This window comes from Melozone crissalis, unplaced genomic scaffold, assembly GCF_028551555.1.
Source record: "Melozone crissalis strain CALT ecotype California unplaced genomic scaffold, PUWL_Pcris_2 ptg000004l_1, whole genome shotgun sequence".
NCBI lineage: Eukaryota > Metazoa > Chordata > Aves > Passeriformes > Passerellidae > Melozone > Melozone crissalis.
Window position 1 is genome coordinate 16,306,938 of NW_026535782.1, and position 21,896 is coordinate 16,328,833.

General features: G+C 40.8%; 1 protein-coding gene across 1 annotated transcript in view; it reads right to left on the minus strand.

Annotated features, from left to right (window-relative positions):
* The window catches only part of CFTR (CF transmembrane conductance regulator), an 87,582-nt gene that overhangs the window by 2,839 nt on the left and 62,847 nt on the right, over positions 1 to 21,896 (minus strand). Inside the window, exons 21-24 of the mRNA XM_054277779.1 lie at positions 21,634 to 21,734; positions 12,716 to 12,958; positions 9,682 to 9,837; positions 1,900 to 1,989 (exon numbers count right to left, since the gene is read on the minus strand). Of these exons, the coding sequence (XP_054133754.1) occupies positions 1,900 to 1,989; positions 9,682 to 9,837; positions 12,716 to 12,958; positions 21,634 to 21,734 (590 nt within the window). The remainder of the gene's footprint in view (positions 1 to 1,899; positions 1,990 to 9,681; positions 9,838 to 12,715; positions 12,959 to 21,633; positions 21,735 to 21,896) is intronic.

The following is a 21,896-nucleotide window of genomic DNA, read 5'->3' on the forward strand; positions in this document are numbered from 1 at the left end:
GTCCTTGGCCTTATCAGCAGAGTTTCAAGAGACATTTTTACAAAATATGAAAACTAGGAAATATATGTGAATTGCATGGCTCTATAAAACACTATAAAAATGTAATGAAACTCCAGAAATTTTCAAAGGCCACCTCCCTTGGATTTTTTAAATATTACTGATCTGCAACTAATTTGCATCTCAGGGAAAACAAAAAATTAGAATTCCTACAAAGAGGTTTCACTTTGCATGGAAACAAAATTAAACTGTGATGTATGAGTATGTGTTGTGTTTCTGAAGAGCTTGTACTTTGATTTTTATGCAAATCAAGGCCAATGTTTTGTTCCTTGTTCTCTTTTGAACACACATTGTGTCCTTAATGAAATTCTGCATTCAATGGATGGAAAAGGTCTTTTCTTCTTAAAACTGCACAAGGTCTCTCCATGTACCCATAGGTTCAGACAGATGACTGCAGGAGTAAGATTTAAGCTCACAAGTCAACACAAGTCTGACAGATTCAGGTGCTGAAATATGGGAGCAATAAAAAATGCAACATGAGACAAGGCCTTGTTCTCTGCAGCTGATTGCAAGGAGTGTAAAAATCTGATGCTGATCTCAGGAGGATCCTCTAAATCCTTAGCAGTCAACATGGGTCTGGAATAAGCTGACAGCTCATTTCTGTGCCATGCTCCCCAAGTTACACTGACTCACTGCTGAGCCAGACTTCAAGAGCATGAACTTGGTAAACAATCCAATCACTCCTAGTAAAAAGCATTACAGCTTTCTTTTTTTTTATTTGCTTTGCATTCTTGCCCGTGCAATGCAAACCTCCGTATCAAATACAGATTTGCCCAACTCCTTAATGATAAACACTTCAAAATAAATTTTTTTTCACGCCATTGTAAATCAGGTTTAGCTCTTTAAAATCTCAAGCTCAATTCAAACACACTAAAAACAATCCTCCAAAGCAGGAGAGCTTATCTTCTTCAAGAAAGAGGATATTGATCCACACTAAATTTTTTCCTGAGCCTCAGGGAAGCAGAGAAACAGCACTGAGCACACTGTTGCCTCCACTAGGGCTGTCTGAAAAGCTGTTGTCACACCATCTAAACAAAAATGTCATGATATTTTCATTTGACAGTAAATTACAGAACATGTCTGCTTTCCTCTTTTCCAAACATAGGGAAGAAATTAGAAAAACCCAAGAAAGCAAGCAGAGGCAGAGTTAACCTCCTGGATGGGAAAGGAGGAAGCTTTCAGATTAAGTCCCACACCTGTAAGCACTTTTTGATACTTGAGACTTGTAGTGAAGGAAAGTGGCACCAATGTATGGTTAGGTCTGAATTAATTAGGTCATCTGTACCTTGGGGAAAGGTACCCACTTTCTGGGCTGCAGCACTTTGCCTCCTGTAATGCTCACCTGACTTTTCCTGGGCATTACAGACACCTCTGCAACCCATGGAGCACTGTCAGAGCCAAGAGTGGCACCTGACACCTGCAATGTGTGGCACCAGTGCAACATGGAAACAGAATCTGGGCCCTAAGCTTGGGAATTGGAAAATAAAAATGTTGTGGAAAACTCAACAAAATATTAGAAGACGACCTTCAGGTTCGGAATTCGAACATTCCATGACTCTTATTTTCCGTGGCACAGGAAGCTCCATGACACAAGTAGAACAAAAGCCTGAATGCCTTGTCAGAGAAGAGAGCTCCTCCCAGCTGGCTTTCCATTGGCCTGAGAAGTGAACTAACTATTTACATAAGAATAATAGATATGGTTTGTAGCACAGCATGACCTATCCTTTGCCCTTATTTCTTAAGATTCTACAGAAATGTAAAATATGGCAATCATTAGACCTACATAGCACCCTGCTGCAACCACATCACCAGAGGGAGACAAATGACACTGAACAGCTTTACCTCCTCTGCAACTTTCCATATTTCTTCATCATTCCACTGCCCATAAGGATCCAAATTCATCCGAAAACTTCCAGAAAATATGAACACTTTCTGCAAGAAAAAAGACATACAGACACAGGTAGATAGATAACCTGAAACATTGTATAAAACATTGGAAATTGTGAAGCATACAGACAAAAGAATAACCTTCTACAATTACCAAATAGAGCTAACTGCAGGTTATTAATTTTTTTAAATGCTTTTCCAAAAAAAGTGATTTTGAAAATGCTTATTTATTAAGATTTTGGCAATTATTTTACAAAATCTTAGCCAAACTTGCCTGAAAACCAGCAAACCCCAGACTGCAGCAGTTTTCAGAATAAAACACTTCCTGCATTTTCATTTTGAAATAAACATTTTAAAACTATTTTTGATTCTTGACTATGTGAAACACATTCAAACATACCAAAAGAAAATTATAAACCTAAAGTGTGTGTTTCCACAATTTTTCTTAGAGAGGAAAAACTATTGCTTAATGTCATGGTTTAGGCCTGGCACAGAGCCAGTGCTCCCATGAGAATACCCTCTCCCTGGTGTCTGCTGTGAGATGCCACCAGGAATAAGCAAAGCAGGTTCCAGCTTAGAAATAAAGAAAACTTTATTAACTAAACTACAAGGAAAGAAGAAAGAAAAAAAAAAACCATAAGGGAAAAAATGAAAAAAACCTTACAAAAGCTCTTTCTTCCTCCTCCCCCACCAAATTTCCCAATGCAATACATTCCCCCAAAATCACCAACTCTCAGTCCGGCACCACCCTTTAAAATACTCAAGCTTCAGTTCATGAAGAGGAGAGGAGTCCTTCTTGCGCCATAGGCTGGTCAAACCAGCACACTTATTATTGCTTATTATTGTCAAAATTCAGGGGCGTTGTCCTAAGCTGTTTTTCATCAATGAATTTCATTTGCTAATAAATTGTAGCCAAACGCACATCTCAGCATCATTCTGCTCCCTGGCATTTCCCCATGTCCCCATCCCTGTGTCCCGCTGTCACACGGCTGCAGCAGCCCCAGCCCCCTGGGTGAGTTTCCCCGCCGGACACCGCGGGCTGTGCTGGCTCCTGCTCTGCCCCTGCCCCCGTTCCAGTGCAGGAGAGGAAGAGGATGCACATTTCCTGGCTCTGAGAGAGAACACGCCCTTCTCCAGCTGAAGTTTGCTACTCCATTCTGCTTCCCCCATCAGTTCAGGCAAGCAGATTTCGGGCATCATACCTTAGATACATATTTTGTAGCTCAAGAAGCAGTGACTCAGACAAAATTAAATATTTGTTGAATCTCTTTTTACATGGGGTGGATTCTGAGAGAAATTAGATTCTTCAAGGGACACTGAGGCCGTAGGACATTTAAGAAACTGGTTTTTTCTATGCTGTAAGATACACCCACTGCTTGTAGCAGGGAGAACTTGCTCTCAAAGAATTTAAGTGCCTTATTGAGAAATATTACCATTTGCTTGCTCTTTCTGTGTACGTACGCAACAAATACCAAGGGGAAAAAATTGAGACAATTATTTTCTCCTGTCTTTCTAGACAAAGTATTTATTTAGAGAAAATATGTTGAAATGCCAGTGATTCATAGCCACGTAAGTTCCTGGAGTCTTGGTAGTCAAACACTACCAAAAGCAGAGGAGGACTAGCTGTACCAACAGAAAATGAGAGAGAATACACTTAGCAAGTGCTCTCCCAGAGTTTGGCCTGTCTGCCATGATTTCCATCTGACCCAACCTGGGAACTTGGCATTCTTTCATCAGATTTCAAAGTGATTTATACACGCATTTACATTAATCATTTAATTATTATTAATTAAAAGTGTAAACATTGCAGAGGAAAAGAAATTACATTAATTAATTTGCTAGATTAAGATATGCATGCTATTGCCAATGTATTTGGTTTAAAAGAGAAGGAAATAACTAATTCAAGAAACCAGAGGAGAAAAGCAGCTGCACTGTGGTGCTGTGCACTCAATGGGGTGGATTTAAGTGCAATGATACCTTCAACACATGGCAAACAATACACTGACAGAGCTGCAGAACCACACTCAGCTAAAAATTAATCACTGAAGTAATTTTTGTAGGGACAAAGGGGAAAGAGTCCCTTATAATTGTTATTGTTAATAACAGTGAAAGCTTCAGTGAAGTACAGCACAGTCCTTTTCCCATGCCCTGCACCGGTTAGGTGGCATGAGTGGGGTGACATATTTGCAGCAGGATTAGGTTCTTCCAAGGAGTGGGTGTGGTGGAAATAGCAGTGCTGTGGAAACAGTGTCAGACGTGGGTTTGCTCACACTCTGAGCCCCATACATTTAACTAATGGAATGCATGTTTTCATTTCTCAGTGCTAAAGAATAGTTAACTGAACAAACCAGTTCTAAAGAAGATAGGGCTGAAAAACATTCCTGCTGAAGTGCACCAGGCAGACCAATAGGGGTACAACTTTCCTCTGAAGTTGCTGCTATTTCTAATAACTCTGCTTTCAAGAGTTATTAGAAATAGCAGCAACTATTATAAGAGTTATTAGAAATAGCAGCAACTATTATAAGAGTTATTCTTTCAAGAAGCAGGGTACTAAAAGCAAGCTATTCCCAAAAGCAGGGTTGGATTTTCATCCCCACAAAGTAAATATTTCATTGTCCTGAATTCTGGTACTTCTCTCTCCGTTTCAACACCTCCTTCCTCCCAGTTCATTAGAAACCATATAGGGTTCACTTAAGTAAATACCATATGAGTGACCTGCGCAGTTAAGGGTCTGCTTGAAGAGAAGCAGAAACAAATCCCTCCACATTATAAATATTTGAAGTCTAAAGTGAAACAAAAACACCCAAAAGTGAATATGAAGGACTTACATTGTTCATAAATATGGAAGAAGCAGAAATAAGGAGAGCATTGGAAGAGTGAATCGATGGCTGGGTAGACTGGCAGCAAATCTGGAATAATTTCCTTCTTGGTCACTTGTTAAAATTCCCACAGGATGACAGTAGGTGTGATTATACAACAAACAGTTTCTTAGACCTGACATCCACCCACAAGCAAAACATTCAGAAACATAAATATGGTCATGTTTATGTTCTGACCACCCCAAATATTGCAAATCAACCCTTCTGAAGGGCATTAATCCCCATTAGTGGCTACAGCCTCTGTGTATTGGTGTGTGGGGGCAATAAGATTCCTAAGCAATTTATGTGGTATGTGGAGAATCAAGACCCCAGAGTACCTCAGGAAAGGCTCACAGAAGAGTTAAGGATCAGCTGACAAGAGGCTGCTAAGGAGGAAGAGTATCCTAGCTGTGAGAAGCTGCTGCTGCAACCTGTGTGCAGGTCCTCAGCAAGACCCATGGACTCTTACTCCTACATGCCCCAGGGCTGGAGGACAAATGTGCCTGTGTTATAGCAGCAATATCAACACGAAGTAAAATCAAGTTACTGTGTGAATGCTTTAGCACCAGATGCAAAGTTAGAGGATTTGTTTTCATGAGCGTCCTTTAGGGACAAAACAACTGCCTCCCATAGAGCTTTCTGGTAAATACAAGTGCTGTGCCCCTGGTAACACTGAACCTATGATGTATGGGTTGAACCTGTACTGTACTGCCCAGAATGAGCATGAGGGGTTGTTAATTAACCCCCCCAGCTGCTCTGTGCACGGCTCTGATGCAGCAGGCACTCCCCACCATGGTGATGCTGCCTCATCCCAGTGCCCTGCAGGACCCTCTGTGGTAAGTGGCCCTGCTGAGCAGCTGCACCAGGCAGGAGTGTGCTGGCACACCACGAAGCAGCTATGACCTCCAAAAGTAAGCAGGCCTGAAGGGTATGGGAAATAGTGCTGGAGACAGACAGACAGGCAGACAGACGGATGGACAGACAGACAGACCTATACAATGAACAGAATGTGACAGCTGCTGAAAAACTGGAACCACAAAGATAAAAGTTGCAAAATTTCACTTCTTCAGTAAAATAAAGGAGCAAAGCAAATTTTTTTTTGTCAGCTGGCAGTCCTGCAAACTCTAGAAAAGTTTTTCTCCATGTTGAGCTTGATTTTAACTCTATATGGAGTATTTACATATAGAAAACTGTGAGATCCACCAGGATGCATGGAATAACACTAAATAAAACATCAGAAGTCATGCCCTTCCTCAGAGCTAGCAGCACCTCATGGACAGCTTCTGGACAGCTATTAAGTGGTAAGGTAGTGGGACTAGATGACTGCTCCATTCCATTCCATCCCTCAGGTGTCTCATCACTTGTTTTAACTGGAAATCAACTGCAGGTCTCCTGTTCTCCACTCAAACACAAATTTCTGAAGGCATGTCCTCAAACTGACTCCATTAAATACTTCAGGATGCAATCTGCATGAGGACCAGACTTTAAAGCCTTACTGTGTTGAAACCAAATTCAGCTGGAAATCCTCACTCTGGAATTGTGGTGGGCAAATACCTGCAGGAGAATCATCAGAAAGGCCTGTCCAGGAAGAAGAGATGATGGGTGCAAAAGTACAGCCTGGTGTGAGTGGAGCAATTGTTTCTGGGAGAAGGACAAACAGCCTGTAGGAGCAGTGTTGGGCAGGCTGGGCTTCAGCAGCACAGCCATGTGAGAAGCTACAGCAAGGAACTTCCTTGTGAGTGCTTCAGGAAATATGTTTTATATCATTTAACCCTTCACACCTCTACAAGGCATGGCAGCCAGATTTGAGATACTAAAAGAAACAAGGGGTTTACCTTTGTTTCTGCTCAGTGTGATCCCTGAGCACCCTGCAGGTCATTCCAGCACAGCCTGCATGGAGAAGAGAGCAGAGTCTTAGGACTCTGTGTGCCATGTGGTGGTGCTTTAGTGAAGTTCCCACACTGGAAAAGCACTTATTTTCTACTAAATTGGGAAACTTAGGGTTAACGAAGTGAAGGAGAGTGTTGGAAAATTTTCAGGAGGAAGCATGCCTCAGGTAGAACTCCATTCTCCTTTTGTTGGCGAAGCCTCTCCTGGAGACAGTGAATATCCAGGTCTTGCTGTAGGAGAGCCTCCCAGGAAAGGAAAGGCAACTTTTTTTCCATTCTGAAGCTTTAGGTGAATAGCAAAGAACAAAAGGCTCCCTTTGTTCTGCTGGGAAAGGCAGGGTGGCATATGCAATTTCTCCTTCCTGCTGGGAAAGTGCTGCTGAAAACTTCATTTTGTTCTGAATGTGGGAACTTTTGAGGCATAATGTGCAGTTCTTTGCCAAGGCTTTGGGACAAGTGCTGTGAGTTGAAGCATGCAAACAGGCTGGCAACTCTCATGACCTTAGAGAGAATGGAGGGCTGGGATTATTTGGCATTGATCCATGTATCAGGGACTTCCAAATGTGAACTAAATGTGTAATTTTAACAATGAACTAACAATGCACCTCACTAGCAGAAGGGCAAGTTATATACTCATGTAATAAATGTCTCTTGCATTTTGCTGATGGTTGCAGAATGATATTTTCTATACCATTAGTGACTCTATAGTGAGTGCTCAGCTACAAGAATTATCCCTCATATTTTCACTGAGACAATGAGACTGCTTGTTACCAAGCATTCAGATTACTTCTCAGTCCATGCATTCCCAAGGACAGCTGGAGATGGAAAACAGAAATTCTGGTGGGCAACCACATCCCAAAGGGCAAAAGTCTGAGAACAAAAAGATGACTATGAGAGAGATAAGGAAGCCCCTTCCAATACAGAAATGTATACTTGGCTCTATAGGAAAATTTTCCAGTGCAGACATACCTTACTGGTAAAAGCATTCTTCATCCTGTACAGCCATGCTTCAGAAGACAGCTGTACAACATACCTGTCCTCTAAACTAAATACAAACAGCTGCACATGCAATTCACTGCACAGCTGCCGTGATCTGAATGGGGGACATATTTTCATACTCACAAGCAACAATCACTCTGCAGAACTGAACCAGCTGCAATAAAGAAATAAAAGTTTAAAGGAATAGATAGATATGAAAATGTTGAAGAGAGGACAGAAGTGGTGACAAGAGGTCAGTTATCAAATGGCAGCTTGCCAAGCAAGCCTCAGCTCTGCAGGCAGTGTGTGACTGGCAGAGCTCAGGTAAAAAATTAATGCAACACGTGGACTCAACACTGCTCTGTTAGGCTTGGTTTGTTACGGGTGTAACGTGGCAGGGAAGAAAGGGTCTGTTTTGACAAGGTCAAAGTGCTAAAAAATTGCTGCCTCCAGAAAATTTCAGAGCATGAAATGCACAAAGAAAAGAAAGTTGTGTCTCCTTTGTATGCCTACTCTAAATAAATGGCACTTGGGCTACCATGGAATAACATATTTGAAAGGGAAGAGGGAAGTTATCAAAACTGATTATCCCATTGAAAAATTGAATTCTGAGTCCTTCTTGTGTTTGCAAAATCAAGGCCATTTTTCTTCCAGCATGAATATTTCAGTGTCTTTTAACAGTGACCCAAGCTGTAAAACTCAGGGCATTTTTATTTTTAACTGTCTGTCTGTCCCAGAGTCTCTCCTACTATTTTAAAGTGCCTCATGTAGTCACTGCAACAACAGCTTTATACTGCACATACAATCACCAGATTTCTAAGACAAAAACGACCTTTCTCAGATGGGAAACTATCAGGGACCAAATCAAATCTTTACAGCAACAAGATGGAAACAGCTTTACTGTGGGGGCGGGATGGGGAGTTGCCCAATTAGGGTTTGACAGCTAACAGCTAAAAAGGGCTGCTTGGGCACCTTGGTTGGCCCACTCCTTTGTGGGTGTGTCAAAGAGCAGGTCATCCAAGGTGACTGGGGATCAAACCATATTTTTCAGTCTCTGGTGCTAGTGGCCACTCTCAAGGATGGATGGATGGATAAAGGCAGGACAGGCTGCCTGGCCCCTCCCAGTGTGGCAGGCTGATCTGCAGTCGGTCTCCCACTGCAGCCTGATACAACGAGCGACTCATTGGTAAGATTGCCATCAAGTGTTACTTGAATTAGTCTGCCACAGTCAGAGGATTTCCAAAGGAATTAATACTGTTATGGAGGACATTGTGTATGTCTGGAAACTGAAGAACTATTTGATGTATAACTGTCAAAGAAGAGATGGTCAATATGTGTGACTCATGTATCAGTGTTGTTGGTAAGGATAGACATCAAAAGTACAAAGGAGTTAAAATTCTGCAGTTCATTCCATCAGTTTTCATTTCTACCTTTGCAGTGAGCAATCACATTTTAGTGTTACTGTATGCAGACAATTATGTTCATTTTTCAGACAAATACTCCACAGCTGTAACTGATACAAGATGCTGTGCAGTGGCAGGAACATTGGCAAGAGACTCAGAAGCCCTAGGTTTACATGTTTGCTACCAGTCTGCCAGGGAAAGCACACAAGGTGCAGTGTCCACATGTTAACCATAATATGTGATGTAGACCTTCAGAAAACAGTAGCTGAGAACACTGATTGCATTTTTTTTCTTCAGGTGGCACTATCTTATCCTGAATCAAAATGCAAACTGGCTCAGAGAGGCAGGGATAAGCAGGCTGGAAATACTTCTGTTTGAGCCCGCTGTACCTTCCCATTTCTAGAAGAGTTCTTGGGGAGAGGAAGAGAAACCCTAAAAATTCAAAGTTTGCATCCTTCCATCTGTCCATGCCACTCCCCTTTTCACAAAATCTATGGTTTGTTTTTTTTCTCAGCATACAATAACAAACATCTTCAAAGCATACACGTGCATACAGATATAGAACCAATGAAAATAAAGGCACAAAAAAATATTCAATAATCTTATTACCTGAGGAATCACTCCAAATGCTTTTCTCCATTGCTGCACGCTGACCGTGTTCCAGGAGACTCCATCAATCTGGATATCCCCTTCTGTATTCAGCAGTCTTAAAAATGCAAAAAGTAAAGTGCTTTTTCCTGAACCTGTTCTTCCTAAAAGGCCCACCTGCAATGCAAATTATACAAGCAAACATTTAATACTCTTCACATATTAATCACAGACTAAGGCAAAAGCCTTAGAGGTCTCAGAAGTGAAGAACAGTCCAGATGGATCTCAATGGGATAGCAAACATCATTTATGTGGGAATGATAAAAGCCTACAGCAAGGGCAGAATCAAACACTGGGGAGACTATTCTTTCTTTTTTTAGAATTAACTAGATGAAAAATATTTTAGCCTACCCTTAGCTGAAGGACAGAAATTTGCTTGTCTATTATCTTGCATTGATCAGCCCAGCTCTTTGTGCCTTTTCCCTTCACTTTGCCATGAAGCCCTCATCAGCAAAATCATATCCAGAAACCAAAAACTAAGTAGGGAGTGCATTTGGATCACCGTAGTAAGCTACTCCATTCTCATATGATTGAAAATAAAGGGCCTAACTCTGATTAGTGGGGTAGCTTGGGGCAGAGGCAGTGGTTACAGCAGACATCATCCCATTGGACACCTCTAAGCATCGGTGCAAGTCCTCTACCTGCCCAGTTGATGCTGATTTTTCTTATCTCTAAGGTGTGAAGAAACATAGTAATATAGGTTTTGAGGTTTTGTAAAAGTTGTGTTTCCCTTGTAGGGGAGCCAACCTATTGCCAGAAAAAGCAAATATCTACAGTAACCACCAACCAACTCCAAGATGCTGCTTTTCCAACATCTGGGTTTACACAGCTAACATTGTCCTGTCTGAGTGTGGGCTGCTTTTGTAGTGTGACCATACTGAAGAGTGGCTGAAGGCTTGTAGTGAATGGGGCTACCTCTGGCTGGTGACTGCCATCAGCAGTACTCCTCAGGGCTCAATCCTAGGGACAGTTCTCTTCCATGTATTCAGCAATGATCTGGATGCAGGAGTCAATTGCACCATGAGCAAAGCTGCTGATGACACCAAACTGGAAATGCTGTTGACTCTCTTGAGGACTCGAGGCCTTGCAGAGAAATCTGATCGTTTGGAACACTGAGCAGTATTTAACTGCAATTGAACAATCCAAATGTCAGATTCTGCACCTGGGATGGAGCAATGCCAGGCACAAGTATAAACTGGGAGAGGAGTGGCTGCAGAGCAGCCCTGCAGAGAGGGATCAGAGGGGGCTGCTGCCAGCAGGATCAATGAGAGTCAGCTCTGTGTGCCCAGGCAGCCGAGAGGGCAAAGCCCATCCTGGGCTGATCAAACACAGCATCAGCACCAGCTGGGCAAAAGGGACGATTATCCCACTCTATTCAGCTTTGGACCAGCCTCATTGGGAGTGCTGTGTGCAGTGCTGGGCTCTGCAGTTTAAGGAGGATGTGGAGGTGAATGCGTCCAGAGGAGGGCAACAAAGCTGGTGAAAGGGCTGAAAGGAATGTCCTGTGATGAGTGAACAGGAAGATGGGCTTGTCTAGTTTGGAGAGGAGGCTGAGGGGCAACTGATCTCTTATCCCTGGGATCCAGTGACAGAACATTTGGAAAGAGTTTAAAGCTGCACTGGGGAGGGTCAGACTGGACATTGGGAAGCATTTCTTTACTAACATGGTGGTCAAACACTGGAACAGGCTTCCTAGAGAGGTCATTGATGCCTCAAGCCTGTAAGTCTTAAAGGCCCTTGATAATACGCTTAAACTTCTGGACAGCTATTAAGTGGTAAGGGAGTGGGACTAGATGAGTGTTCCATTCCATTCCATTCCATTCCATTCCATTCCATTCCATTCCATTCCATTCCATTCCATTCCTCAGCAGAGGAGAACTCCTGTTTCCTTCTTGGTGCACTACCTATGCAGTAGAGACAAATTCTTTCCTGTTTAAGGAGCATCTGAGTCCAGGGTTGATCACAAAACTTGAATCACAGCCCTCGAGAAAAGGATTTTTGTTTTTACTGCTCTCTCCCCCTCTCTGTACAGTACAAAAGTGTCTTTTATTTTCCTTACTCTACTGCTTCAAGGGATCTTCCAGGAAGAAAATCTACCAGAAAATCTTCCAGGAGTCACAGGTATCTCTCTTTCAAATGCAGAGTGCCTTCAGGATGGTGCTACAGGAAGTCGGAACTCTGGGTTCAAAATTTTTGTGCCCTCAAACTTAGTAGATGAAGCATTCAGTTTGTGTAAACCCAGACAAAGCTAAAAAAACTGGCAAAGACTGGTGCTATCCAAATTAGGAGTGAATATGTGCCTCATGTCAAGGCCAGGGAGCTGTCACTGAACCTGTTTTCTCATTTACATGGGACAGTTAAAATCTCCTCTTCCTCTGTTTGCCTTCAGCTCAGGAAATCACAAACCTTTCTTCCCATTCCACCAAGGATGGGCTTTCAGCATGAACTTGAAGCAAAGTGTTAAACTTCTACCTAAACGCTGTCCTGAAGCTAAAGCCCTTTCTTAAACACAGCCCCAAACACACGTGAGGATTAGAGAGGTTTGTCAGTCCTGTAAGGATAGAGCTGTTTATGGTGTGCAGTGCAATAATTGAGGGTGGCACAGAGCCCTCATGGCATGGGTGAGACAGCACCTCCACCCTCCAGCGGACGCAGCCAGCGGTGCGTTACCCTTGGCACGGCACCCTGTATTCTTCTGTGCCCTGCCCCGTCGGGTCAGCCTGTCCCCAGCACCTGCATTCACCAGCAAGCTCCCCTCTCCACAGCAGCAGGATTTCAGGCACAGGAATACAGCTTTGGAAAATGTTGCACATGTATTTTATCCTAAATCATTTCTGTTCTTCAGTTAGTTTAGAAGATATTTTATTTTGCAACAATTTCATTTAGAAAATGTTACGGGACTCAAAATCCTTTTTAGTCATCAAATAGGTTTATGACAATTTTATACTTAAGCTTAATAGAAGTCAGAAGAAACCACAATAAAACAGTGTCTTACCCTCTGTCCTGAACTTATTGAAAAAGAAATGTTTTCTAGTACAGCAGGTCCACCTTCACCGTATTTGGCTGTAAGGTCTTTCACAGTCATTTGACCCCCAGATGGCCAGTTCTTCTCTTCCTTCACATGCCTGTTTTCAATTACAAGGCCATCTGAAAACTGATTATTCTTCTGTGGCTTAATGCTTTCTGTCTCTTCTGTTGGCATGTCAATGAATTTAAATATTCGTCCGACAGACCGCATCTGCAAATCAAAAAAACCAGTATTTTAATTGTAATTCATACTAAACTATCAAAACAAATGAAATTAAATTGCTCCTAATTCCTAGCCAGAACAGTGAATCTTTTTTTCTGTGTAAGCTACTATCATGAGTAACCCAGAATTTTAATGTACCATGATATAATCTTCAAAGATAGGCTGCTTCTCGTCTAGAGCTCTAGATTTCATTGCACTTGTACAACTGACTTTGGTCTAATATGTGATTCCTCTTGCTTCCTTTTTAAATGGACATAGTAGATCTTTCTACCTTAAAAATTATATTTTGAAAAGTGAGGACTTGTATCTAGGAAAACAAAGTATAATCATGAAAACAACATGGGTCACTTAAACTGTTTCCTACAGGAAGGTTTGGGGTTGCCCAAAACCTGAAGTTCTTTGAATAATGACTGATCTCCAAAGATCGGTAGACTGCATGGGATTTGAAAAGTGCAAAGCAGCATCATTAAATAAAAAAGGAACGATCATTAAACAGTAACATTTGAATACTTATGAGTAATTATAGTCTAAAAAAATTCTAGGAAGTTCCATGATAATGAATTTTTTATCAGTAATTATATATATTAGGTGAAATAATAAAGTCTTGTAGTTCATGAACTTTAGACTGAAGTTGCTAGTAGCAGTCTTGGAGCATTTTCAAAGGAACATGGCACTAGAAAGAATCCTCTTGATCTTTTTATTAAATGGGTCAAGGGTCAATGAGCAATCAATCTCCTTTACAACTTCACTGCTCAGGTGGTCAGAAAACATATTTTTTACTTTATGGACAAGTTTGCTGTTATAACTTTTTTAATTTTAAAATCTAAAGAGCTCCTTTTGTTAGCTGCTTTCCCCATTTGTTTATGGAGGGACACCTTAGATCCTATCACCCTTTGTTCTCCAGGACTAAAGAAAATCTGGGTTTAAGCTTCTTAATATATGTTCTCCAAACTCCCCAGTTCAAATCAAGCTTTCCTGTCTTACCAGAATGCACACAGCATTTTGTGTTTTACAAACAAGCACAGGTGTTTTACCAGGACATTATACAAATGCATTGTTGCTTCCCTATCTATACTAAGAATATTTGCATTAACACATGCTAGGATCATACACTATTTTCTTCACAGTCACATCTTACAGTCAGCCTTTGAGTGAGGGGTGGTCAGCCAAGCTTTCCTCCATTTTAGCCATTTCTAAACAAGATCCTCACTTATAGCTGAGGTTATTCTTAGCAGTCCCTAAATCCAAGCCTTTGCACTTTTGTTACTGAAATCTATTTAATATCTGCCATTTGAGGTCACCTAATATATTTAAAGTCCCAGGATCCTTTGTACCAACACTGCCTTTCAGCTTTGTGTCATTGGTGGATTTCTTCAACACTCTTTTACTTTGTTGAGAGCATTTAAAAAAGATTAAAATGAGCTCAGTCAGCAATCTAATCTTTGTTGAGTAGGCTCCCTACAGGTTAATACATACAGCTTAATGACATTTCCTTTCTGACCAACTCATTAACTAGTTTACAGTTCTTGTAATAATCCTGATATCCTTCATTTATACAATTCCTGAAAGAGAGCCATAATCAATGCTTTCCTGAAGGCAAATGAGATCTATTACATTACTTCTGTCTGGAAAATAAATCAGCACTCACAGTTATGAGGGTAGTGCGATGCAACCCTAATGTCAGCAAACCTAAGTAATTCTAATCTATAACCATCACATTTTTAACTAGTTCTTAAAAACAGTTTCTAAAGACTGTTGCTATACACTAACAAACTGATGGTGGTATCAATGACTTCTCATTTCTCCTTCTCAACCAAAAATTGACAGTTGTTATTTTATCACATGCCACCACCACTTCCTGCTTGTTTATTTATTTGAGGTGGCCATTATAAGGTTTCCAGCTTCTTGGCCAGTTCTTCCTCAACACTTGGATGTGAGGTCTGCTCTACCTGGTATAGATGGCATTGTTCCAGTCTGGTTGCACACGTTTCAGGGAGATGTCCAGCTGCAGAACCAAATCTCCCCTAGCTGAAGATTCTGATTTTAGATGAACTGACTCACAGGTGGTCACAGGTGTGTGTCCCTCCACAAACGGTACAGTTTAGGGAAACCAGGATTCTAGCTGGTTTTCATGTAATTTCTACCTCAGATATTATAAATCCCATTTCTACTTCCTGTTCCACTTTTAAGTCCACAGATTAAACACTGCCTTTTTAGTGAAAATTAAGATCAAGCATTTGGCCAGCTTTTGAGCCATTTGCAAGCCTAACTCTGATTTTGTCAAGTTTCTCTTCTCTATCTGCTTCTTGGCCTCTAACACACAGCTTGTTTGGGTTAACATTAAAGTCCATTCTTTAGAGGCTGTAATTCCTAACATACTGTCAGAGAATGTTGTTCATGCTGGCAGTCCTTAAGTCTTCAAAATGTCCTATTTTTCTCCTGTTCAGGAAAAAAGTTTCAGATCCTTACTTGAAGAAGATGTGACTTCCCTTTACATTCAGATATCTAAGTGCCCCAGTCCTACTAATGAATTAATTAGATTCCTTGTTTTACAAAAGCTTGTTCCTGTAAACAACATTTGTTCTCTAATCTATATTCTCAGAAATAGATTTCTGTTTAGTGGTATCATGTAAAACCCTTTGTGCATCTTTGTTTTACTGCTTTTATATTCTTTCTGAAAAGTGCTTCTCCTTGACGTATAAGTTACAATTCCTTTTTGCTCTTCAATCCCAATTGAAGTGCTGTTAGGCAGATTTTCTATATGGGAGCAAATGCAAGGGAATACTTGGATCATAGTTTATATCTCAGGATCTTGAAAAACAGTTGTGACAGAAGTTCTAAAAAGCATGCTAACACACAAGCCTATCAATTCTTATTTCCATCTCAACCAGTGTGCATGGTCATCATCATGTTCATATATGTATATATATGCCAGCTCTTCTTGGTGATACAAACAGGAAGAATCAGGCTGACAATTTTCAGTCAGGCTTGAATCAGGCTGACAATTTTCTCCCTGTCTGACTGAAAATAGTAAATCCCACAATGACCATGCAGTCATTTTAATTGGTGTTTGATGGTACCTTTGTCTGCAGAAATCTTAGCTTTATAGAAATACAGTCATATAGTCAAATACAGTCATTAGAAATGCAGGTTTTTCTTGGCTTCATCAAGAGCTGTGAATGTTTTTATGGACAGAGATTCCCCATAACTGCCCAAGGGGCCATACCACTACACACTGCCTAATGTCTGCTGGGAAGCCAGCTGGGTGAAAAGCCCTTCTCTACAAAAGAAAATTTCATCCCAATGTCCTAGCTCTGACAGACTTATCAGATATGTATTTTAGACAGTTTAACAATTTTAAATCAATTCTGAATTCCTTGTTCTATAGCTTGAACTATGATTTAAATCTGGGCAGAATGTAGCATGTCAGGAACATTTGACAAAAATATCCATTCTTCCTTTCACAGGTAAAAATGTTCTGTCATTCATAATGACAGGTATAGGATAGGAGACAGCAAGCTTCTTACCCATTATTCCCATCAGTACTGTGCCAGCTGTCTTCATGTTCTTTAACTAGTACTTTTGAATAAAGGAGTATATTTACTATTTTCATCCCTAAGCATAGTACACTATTTTTAGCCTTGCCTAATTGTATTTTACTGAGATTTTAATACCACTGCAAATTCTTTTATTTATTTCCTCATTAATATCACTTAAACTCTTCTTAACTTTGAAGGAGAATTCATAATTATATAGTTCATATTTCCAGAAGGTGGAACTAATTATTTTACAAGTAAGCTAATAGAATTAATTTAATCATGCTCTGTGTTATCTTCTGCTAAAAAGAGAGCAGTCACCCTTTTCAGACCAGACACACATGGTATTCAAAGGCTCAGTTGCCAGACATCACCTCCTCACAAACAATGCTTGGAAGGTGCACTGTGCGACTGGGGGATCTGTGAGAGATTGGTCCAAATGGTTCATGTTGGAAAAAAATCTTGTGCATTAAGTGACTGCCAAAACTGCTTCTGTAGGCAGAACATATGGTTTTACTGAGGTTCCACAGCATCTGCTATTACATATTGGGTGCACTTATAGGATGTGTGCTTCTCTTCTGAACTGCAAAAGTGAAATACCTAGCTCATTTAAAACTTTTACTGATTTTTTTTTTCTCTTTTTCACACTGCTGTGCAGGCAGGCAGAAAAAAGAATGTTCTAAAGGATTTTTTTTCATTATGTTGCTTTCCAGAAGACCAACACCTCACTTTGAGGACTACCATTCTGACGCAGATTTTATTCTACTTAAACTTGTGTTTAAGTGTTCTCAGATCTTCTGCCTACAGTAGTATAAACCATATTAAGATCATGTCATAGATTAAAAAAAAAAGTCAATAAAAATAATCTGTAAGAGCACCATTCTTTTTCACAGCTGTACTTTTAAATTTAGTCCTTTTCTTTACCCTGTATTATTTTAATTCTTCAGCATCCCTGATGTAGAGGGTGAGTGACATTTAGAAAGTTGCGTTTTAATGTCTCCTTGGGAGATTCTTTTTGTATCTCCTTATATAAGTAATCTTGGCAACAGTAAAAGCACAACATTTTCTCTTCCCCTAATAAAAGGAACTTTCCTTCACAGTTGAAGCACTGCTGCTGCAGGATATACATCAGTGAAAGAAGAGGTTAGAAAGCATTAAAATAGCCCACTGGGACCAGCTAATGCTTATCTATGCTGCTAAAGCAGCACTTACCGAAGAAAAAAATATTTTCTATTTCCTGATGAAGGAAAAAAAATTCAAAACACTACAAGACTGCCTAGAAGGATAGGAAGAAAAAGACTGTAAACCAACTAAAGGGATATTAGCAGAAATGATCAAAGTGAAACAATAAATCTAGCCTAAATTGTAGCGTTAAATGAAGCAATGGATAGCTGTTAGAGTGATCATGTATGTTTGGAGGGGAGGAAGGGGGGTATTCAGGGTTGTTCATTTTTAAATAAAGGCAGAGCAGACAAGGTATCAGGGCTGTAGAGAAGGAAATGCCAAAACCATTAAACCATTGTGGAGTATTAGGAGACAATAGGGATTTTTAATTTGAAGCCAAACATGTACAACAAAAATTGCTTCAAAGACAGTATCTGTCTGTGTAGAAATAAAAACCAACTAAGGAACTCAGATTTCTTCAATCTGTGTGCCAGTGTCATGGAAAGCTCAAGATGGAGCTTGTGTGGAATAAAGTCAAATTTGCCACCTACCCATCTGTTTGGCCAGCCATTCCTTTGGCTTTCAACCACTGGCAGAAAACTCCAGCTTATATGACAGCCAAAGACTGCTACCTACAAATGTGCTATTCACCCAGGCATGCTTGTCTGCAGGCTTGTAAACACAGACATCATAGCTGCTCAAGGAAGGGCAAGAGTGATGTCAACTAGAGTGGTGTGTGCACATCTGTAACTGGAGACATCTGGGGATGTGTCAGTTCTAGTCAATCTGGTCCTGAGAGGAGCTTCAAACTACCTCTAGAGAGAAAAATGGAGTATAACTAAGTAGGCTACTAGGGCAACCCTCTGCAGAACATCTTTAGCCAAATAATTATAAAATACTTTGATGAGGGAAGTGCTAAATGCAGAGACTACAGAGTAAGAAATAATACATCTGTATCACCGTGTGAAGCAGTTTTATTATCTTGACAACATTAAGCTATTTATATATGCTTGTGCACAGCAACAGCTTTTGAATGTCAAGAAAACCATCCTGCCAGCAATATCTATTAGTTTCTCCTCTGGGATACCTAAAAATTCATGTCATGAGGTTGAGCAGTTATCCACCGGCAAATGATGTCCAGAGGATCCACTCTACAACCTGATGGACCTTAGAAGGCTATCAGTAATACAATGTAACACATAGCAAAACCAGTGCTCCAGCACAGCCCTTTGTCTCAATCAGAGCAAAGTACTCCAAAGTGTCTAGTGCAACCTGGGACTCCCTTTCCAAGGAAAGGGAGTCGCTTTCTTATTGCTGCTAATAGGTGACATTTTAACACAACTGTACTTCTAAAAAGGAGAAGTTCTAGAAGTTCTTCTTTATTGAATTACTATTGTGTCCAGCACCCTCTGGGGAAGTTCTTCTTTATTGAAACACTATTGTGACCAGCAGCCCCTGCATCCTACAGTAGGACTTCCTGTTGCTCCTGTGAAACACCTTCAGTTTGTATTAAGCCATTCAATACACACACATTATTTGTATACAGATTTTTATACTTGAAGTGATCACATTCTGCCTTACAGGGGATGGAGTCTACAAATGAGAGCCAAGTGAATTAACATGGTTGTTGCTGTTGTGGTTGTTTTGGGGGGGCTGACCTTCTAGAGAGCAGCTTAGCAGAGAAGGACCTTGGAGTCTTGGTGGATGACAATTTGACTGTGAGCTGGCAGTGTGCCCTTGAGGCCAGGAGCGCCAGTGGTAACCTGGGGTGCATCGGGAGCAGTATGGGCAGCAGGTGGTCCTGCCTGACTGCTCGGCCCTAGTGAGGCACATCTGGAGCACCGGGCTGGGTTCTGGGCTCCTCAGCACAGGAGAGACAAAGAGCTACTGGAGAGGGCCCAGTGAGGGCCACAAAGATCATCTGGGGTCTGGAGCATCTCTTTTATGAGGAGAGACTGCAGCAGCTGGGCCTGTTTAGTCTAGAGACCACTGAGAGGGGATCACATTAGTGCATAAATATCTCAAAGGCGGCTGTCAGCTGGCTCCTGTCAGGCTCTTCTCAGTGGTGCCCAGTGATAGAATGACAAGCAACAGCTATAAACTAAAACACAAAACATTTCACCTCAACATAAGGAAGAACTTTCTCACTTTGAGGATGACAGAGCACTGGAACAGCGTGGAGACCCTGGCGAGGAGGGGGCATTCCCTGGTCTAGGGAGACACAAGAAGCTTCCCTCAAAAAGCTTCTTCCCTTCCCGGCTCCTTCCCCTGTTCCTGTGTCTGTTTCTATGTCCCTGAGCCACACCTTCCCTATTCTCTGATTGGCCCTCATCTTTGTATTGCCCTGAGACCAGATCAGCCCCAAGGCCCCTGTAGAGAGACAAAGTTAGATTCTCTGGGTATGGGTGCTGGGACTTAAACATCTCACCACATGGCTGAATAAAACATCTGTGGATGTTGTGCAAAGGTCCTTTTGCTTCTTTAACCTGGACTATGCTAGCAGCAATTCTGGCTGCAACAGAGCAGGCTGCCCAGAGAGGTTGTAGAGTCTCTCTCTCTCTCTGGAGACATTCAAAGCCCACCTGTGGAGAGTTCCTGTGTCACCTGCTCTAGGTGACCCTGCCTTGTCAGGAGAGTTGGACAAGAGGATCTCCAGAGGTCCCTCCCAACCCTAAAAATTCTGTTATTTACCAACATTGCATTTTATTTCATTTTTAGTCATGTAACTACTATTCAGCAAGTCTTGCAGTTACAGCAATGAAGCCCTCTCACAAAGTACTTGCCCTTCATAACAAAGCAAAGAAGGAGCTAGCACAAAACGTTTGGTGGGTGGGAATCACTGAATGGCCATCAGCTTTCTCAACTATCAGCAGTCAGATGTGCAAACAAGATCTTAGATGCTGTAAGTGGTTAATTCCTTGTTCTGAGGCTCTTAATGATTTCCCTCAGGGTGAATCTAGTTGAATAATTATTAAAAAAAAAATAACGTTAGACTTGCGAATATTGTTTCACTGTCACCATCTGCCCCAATTATGTATTTTTAATATGGCAATTAATTTCAATTAATCAGGATTTAAGGGACTCTGAAATCTGCTCTAAAATTTTGTTTTCCAATACTGAAATGGTTGGGCTTGAGAAGCTGATTTAAGGTTCAGAGTGGGTAAAACAGGATGTGGGAGATCTTTTTTCTCAGAATTTTTTTTTTTGCTTGTAAGATTACAGTATTTTGTTACACAAATTCTGTCTAAAATAAATCCTAACATCAATGAAGTGGAAAGACATCAGGAACTATTATTTAAAATAAAAGCTAAAACTTTCGTACATTTGAACTAATGTATGACGAAAAGTGTAAGAACAAACATACTCTTCTATGAGCTTCTTGTCTGCTTCATATGTCTCAACAAATAGGTGATGAGAAGCTAACCTTGTGAAATGCTCTCTTTTAAAGCCAGTCCTACCTATGAAAATTACGCATGACTGCAAAGTCTTATGTCAGAGGGCATTTTACATAAAACCAGAAAAAGACTGCCAGGGAAGTCAAGGACAGATTTTAAAACCACTATTGATAACAGGTGAAAGAATCTCAAAAACATCCTTTGTGATCTGCTATGCAAAGCTGTTAAGTAGACCAAGGAAGATGTATTTTATATTATAAATACAGGAAATATAACAAAACAGCCTCAAGCCTTTTTGAGGTTTTCCTATCACTGCTGCATCTGCAATCTGAATCCTCAAGCGCAAGTATTTGCTGTTGCCTATTCCAGGCCAGAAAAACTTCTGATCGTGAAAAAACTTTGTTTGTGCTATCCCAAAGCCAGTAGTTTGCTATCAAAGGTAGGAGAGAAACTTTTCTGACATATCTGCGTAATATTCAACTCTGAAGATAATTCACTGCACAACCATAACCAAAAAAATAAGGCAATTCCTCAAAAGAAAGCACAGCACCGTGCATTTTTTGCTTACCAAACTATCAACATCTATGCTTGAGTTTACTGCCCACTGCAAGGTTCCCATGATGTTCATAGCTAAAGTAAGAATAATTCCAGCTGTACCTGGTCCTTCACCTGTGGAGAGACAAACACATTCAATTTTTCTGTGCAAATAAAAAGCCATTAGAAAACAGAAAATTAGCATGTATACCTTAAGATGCACATTCATACTCTTGCCTCTTTTACTTCATGGAGAAAACATGGATTTGTTAATCATAAAAAGGACTAAGAGTTTAA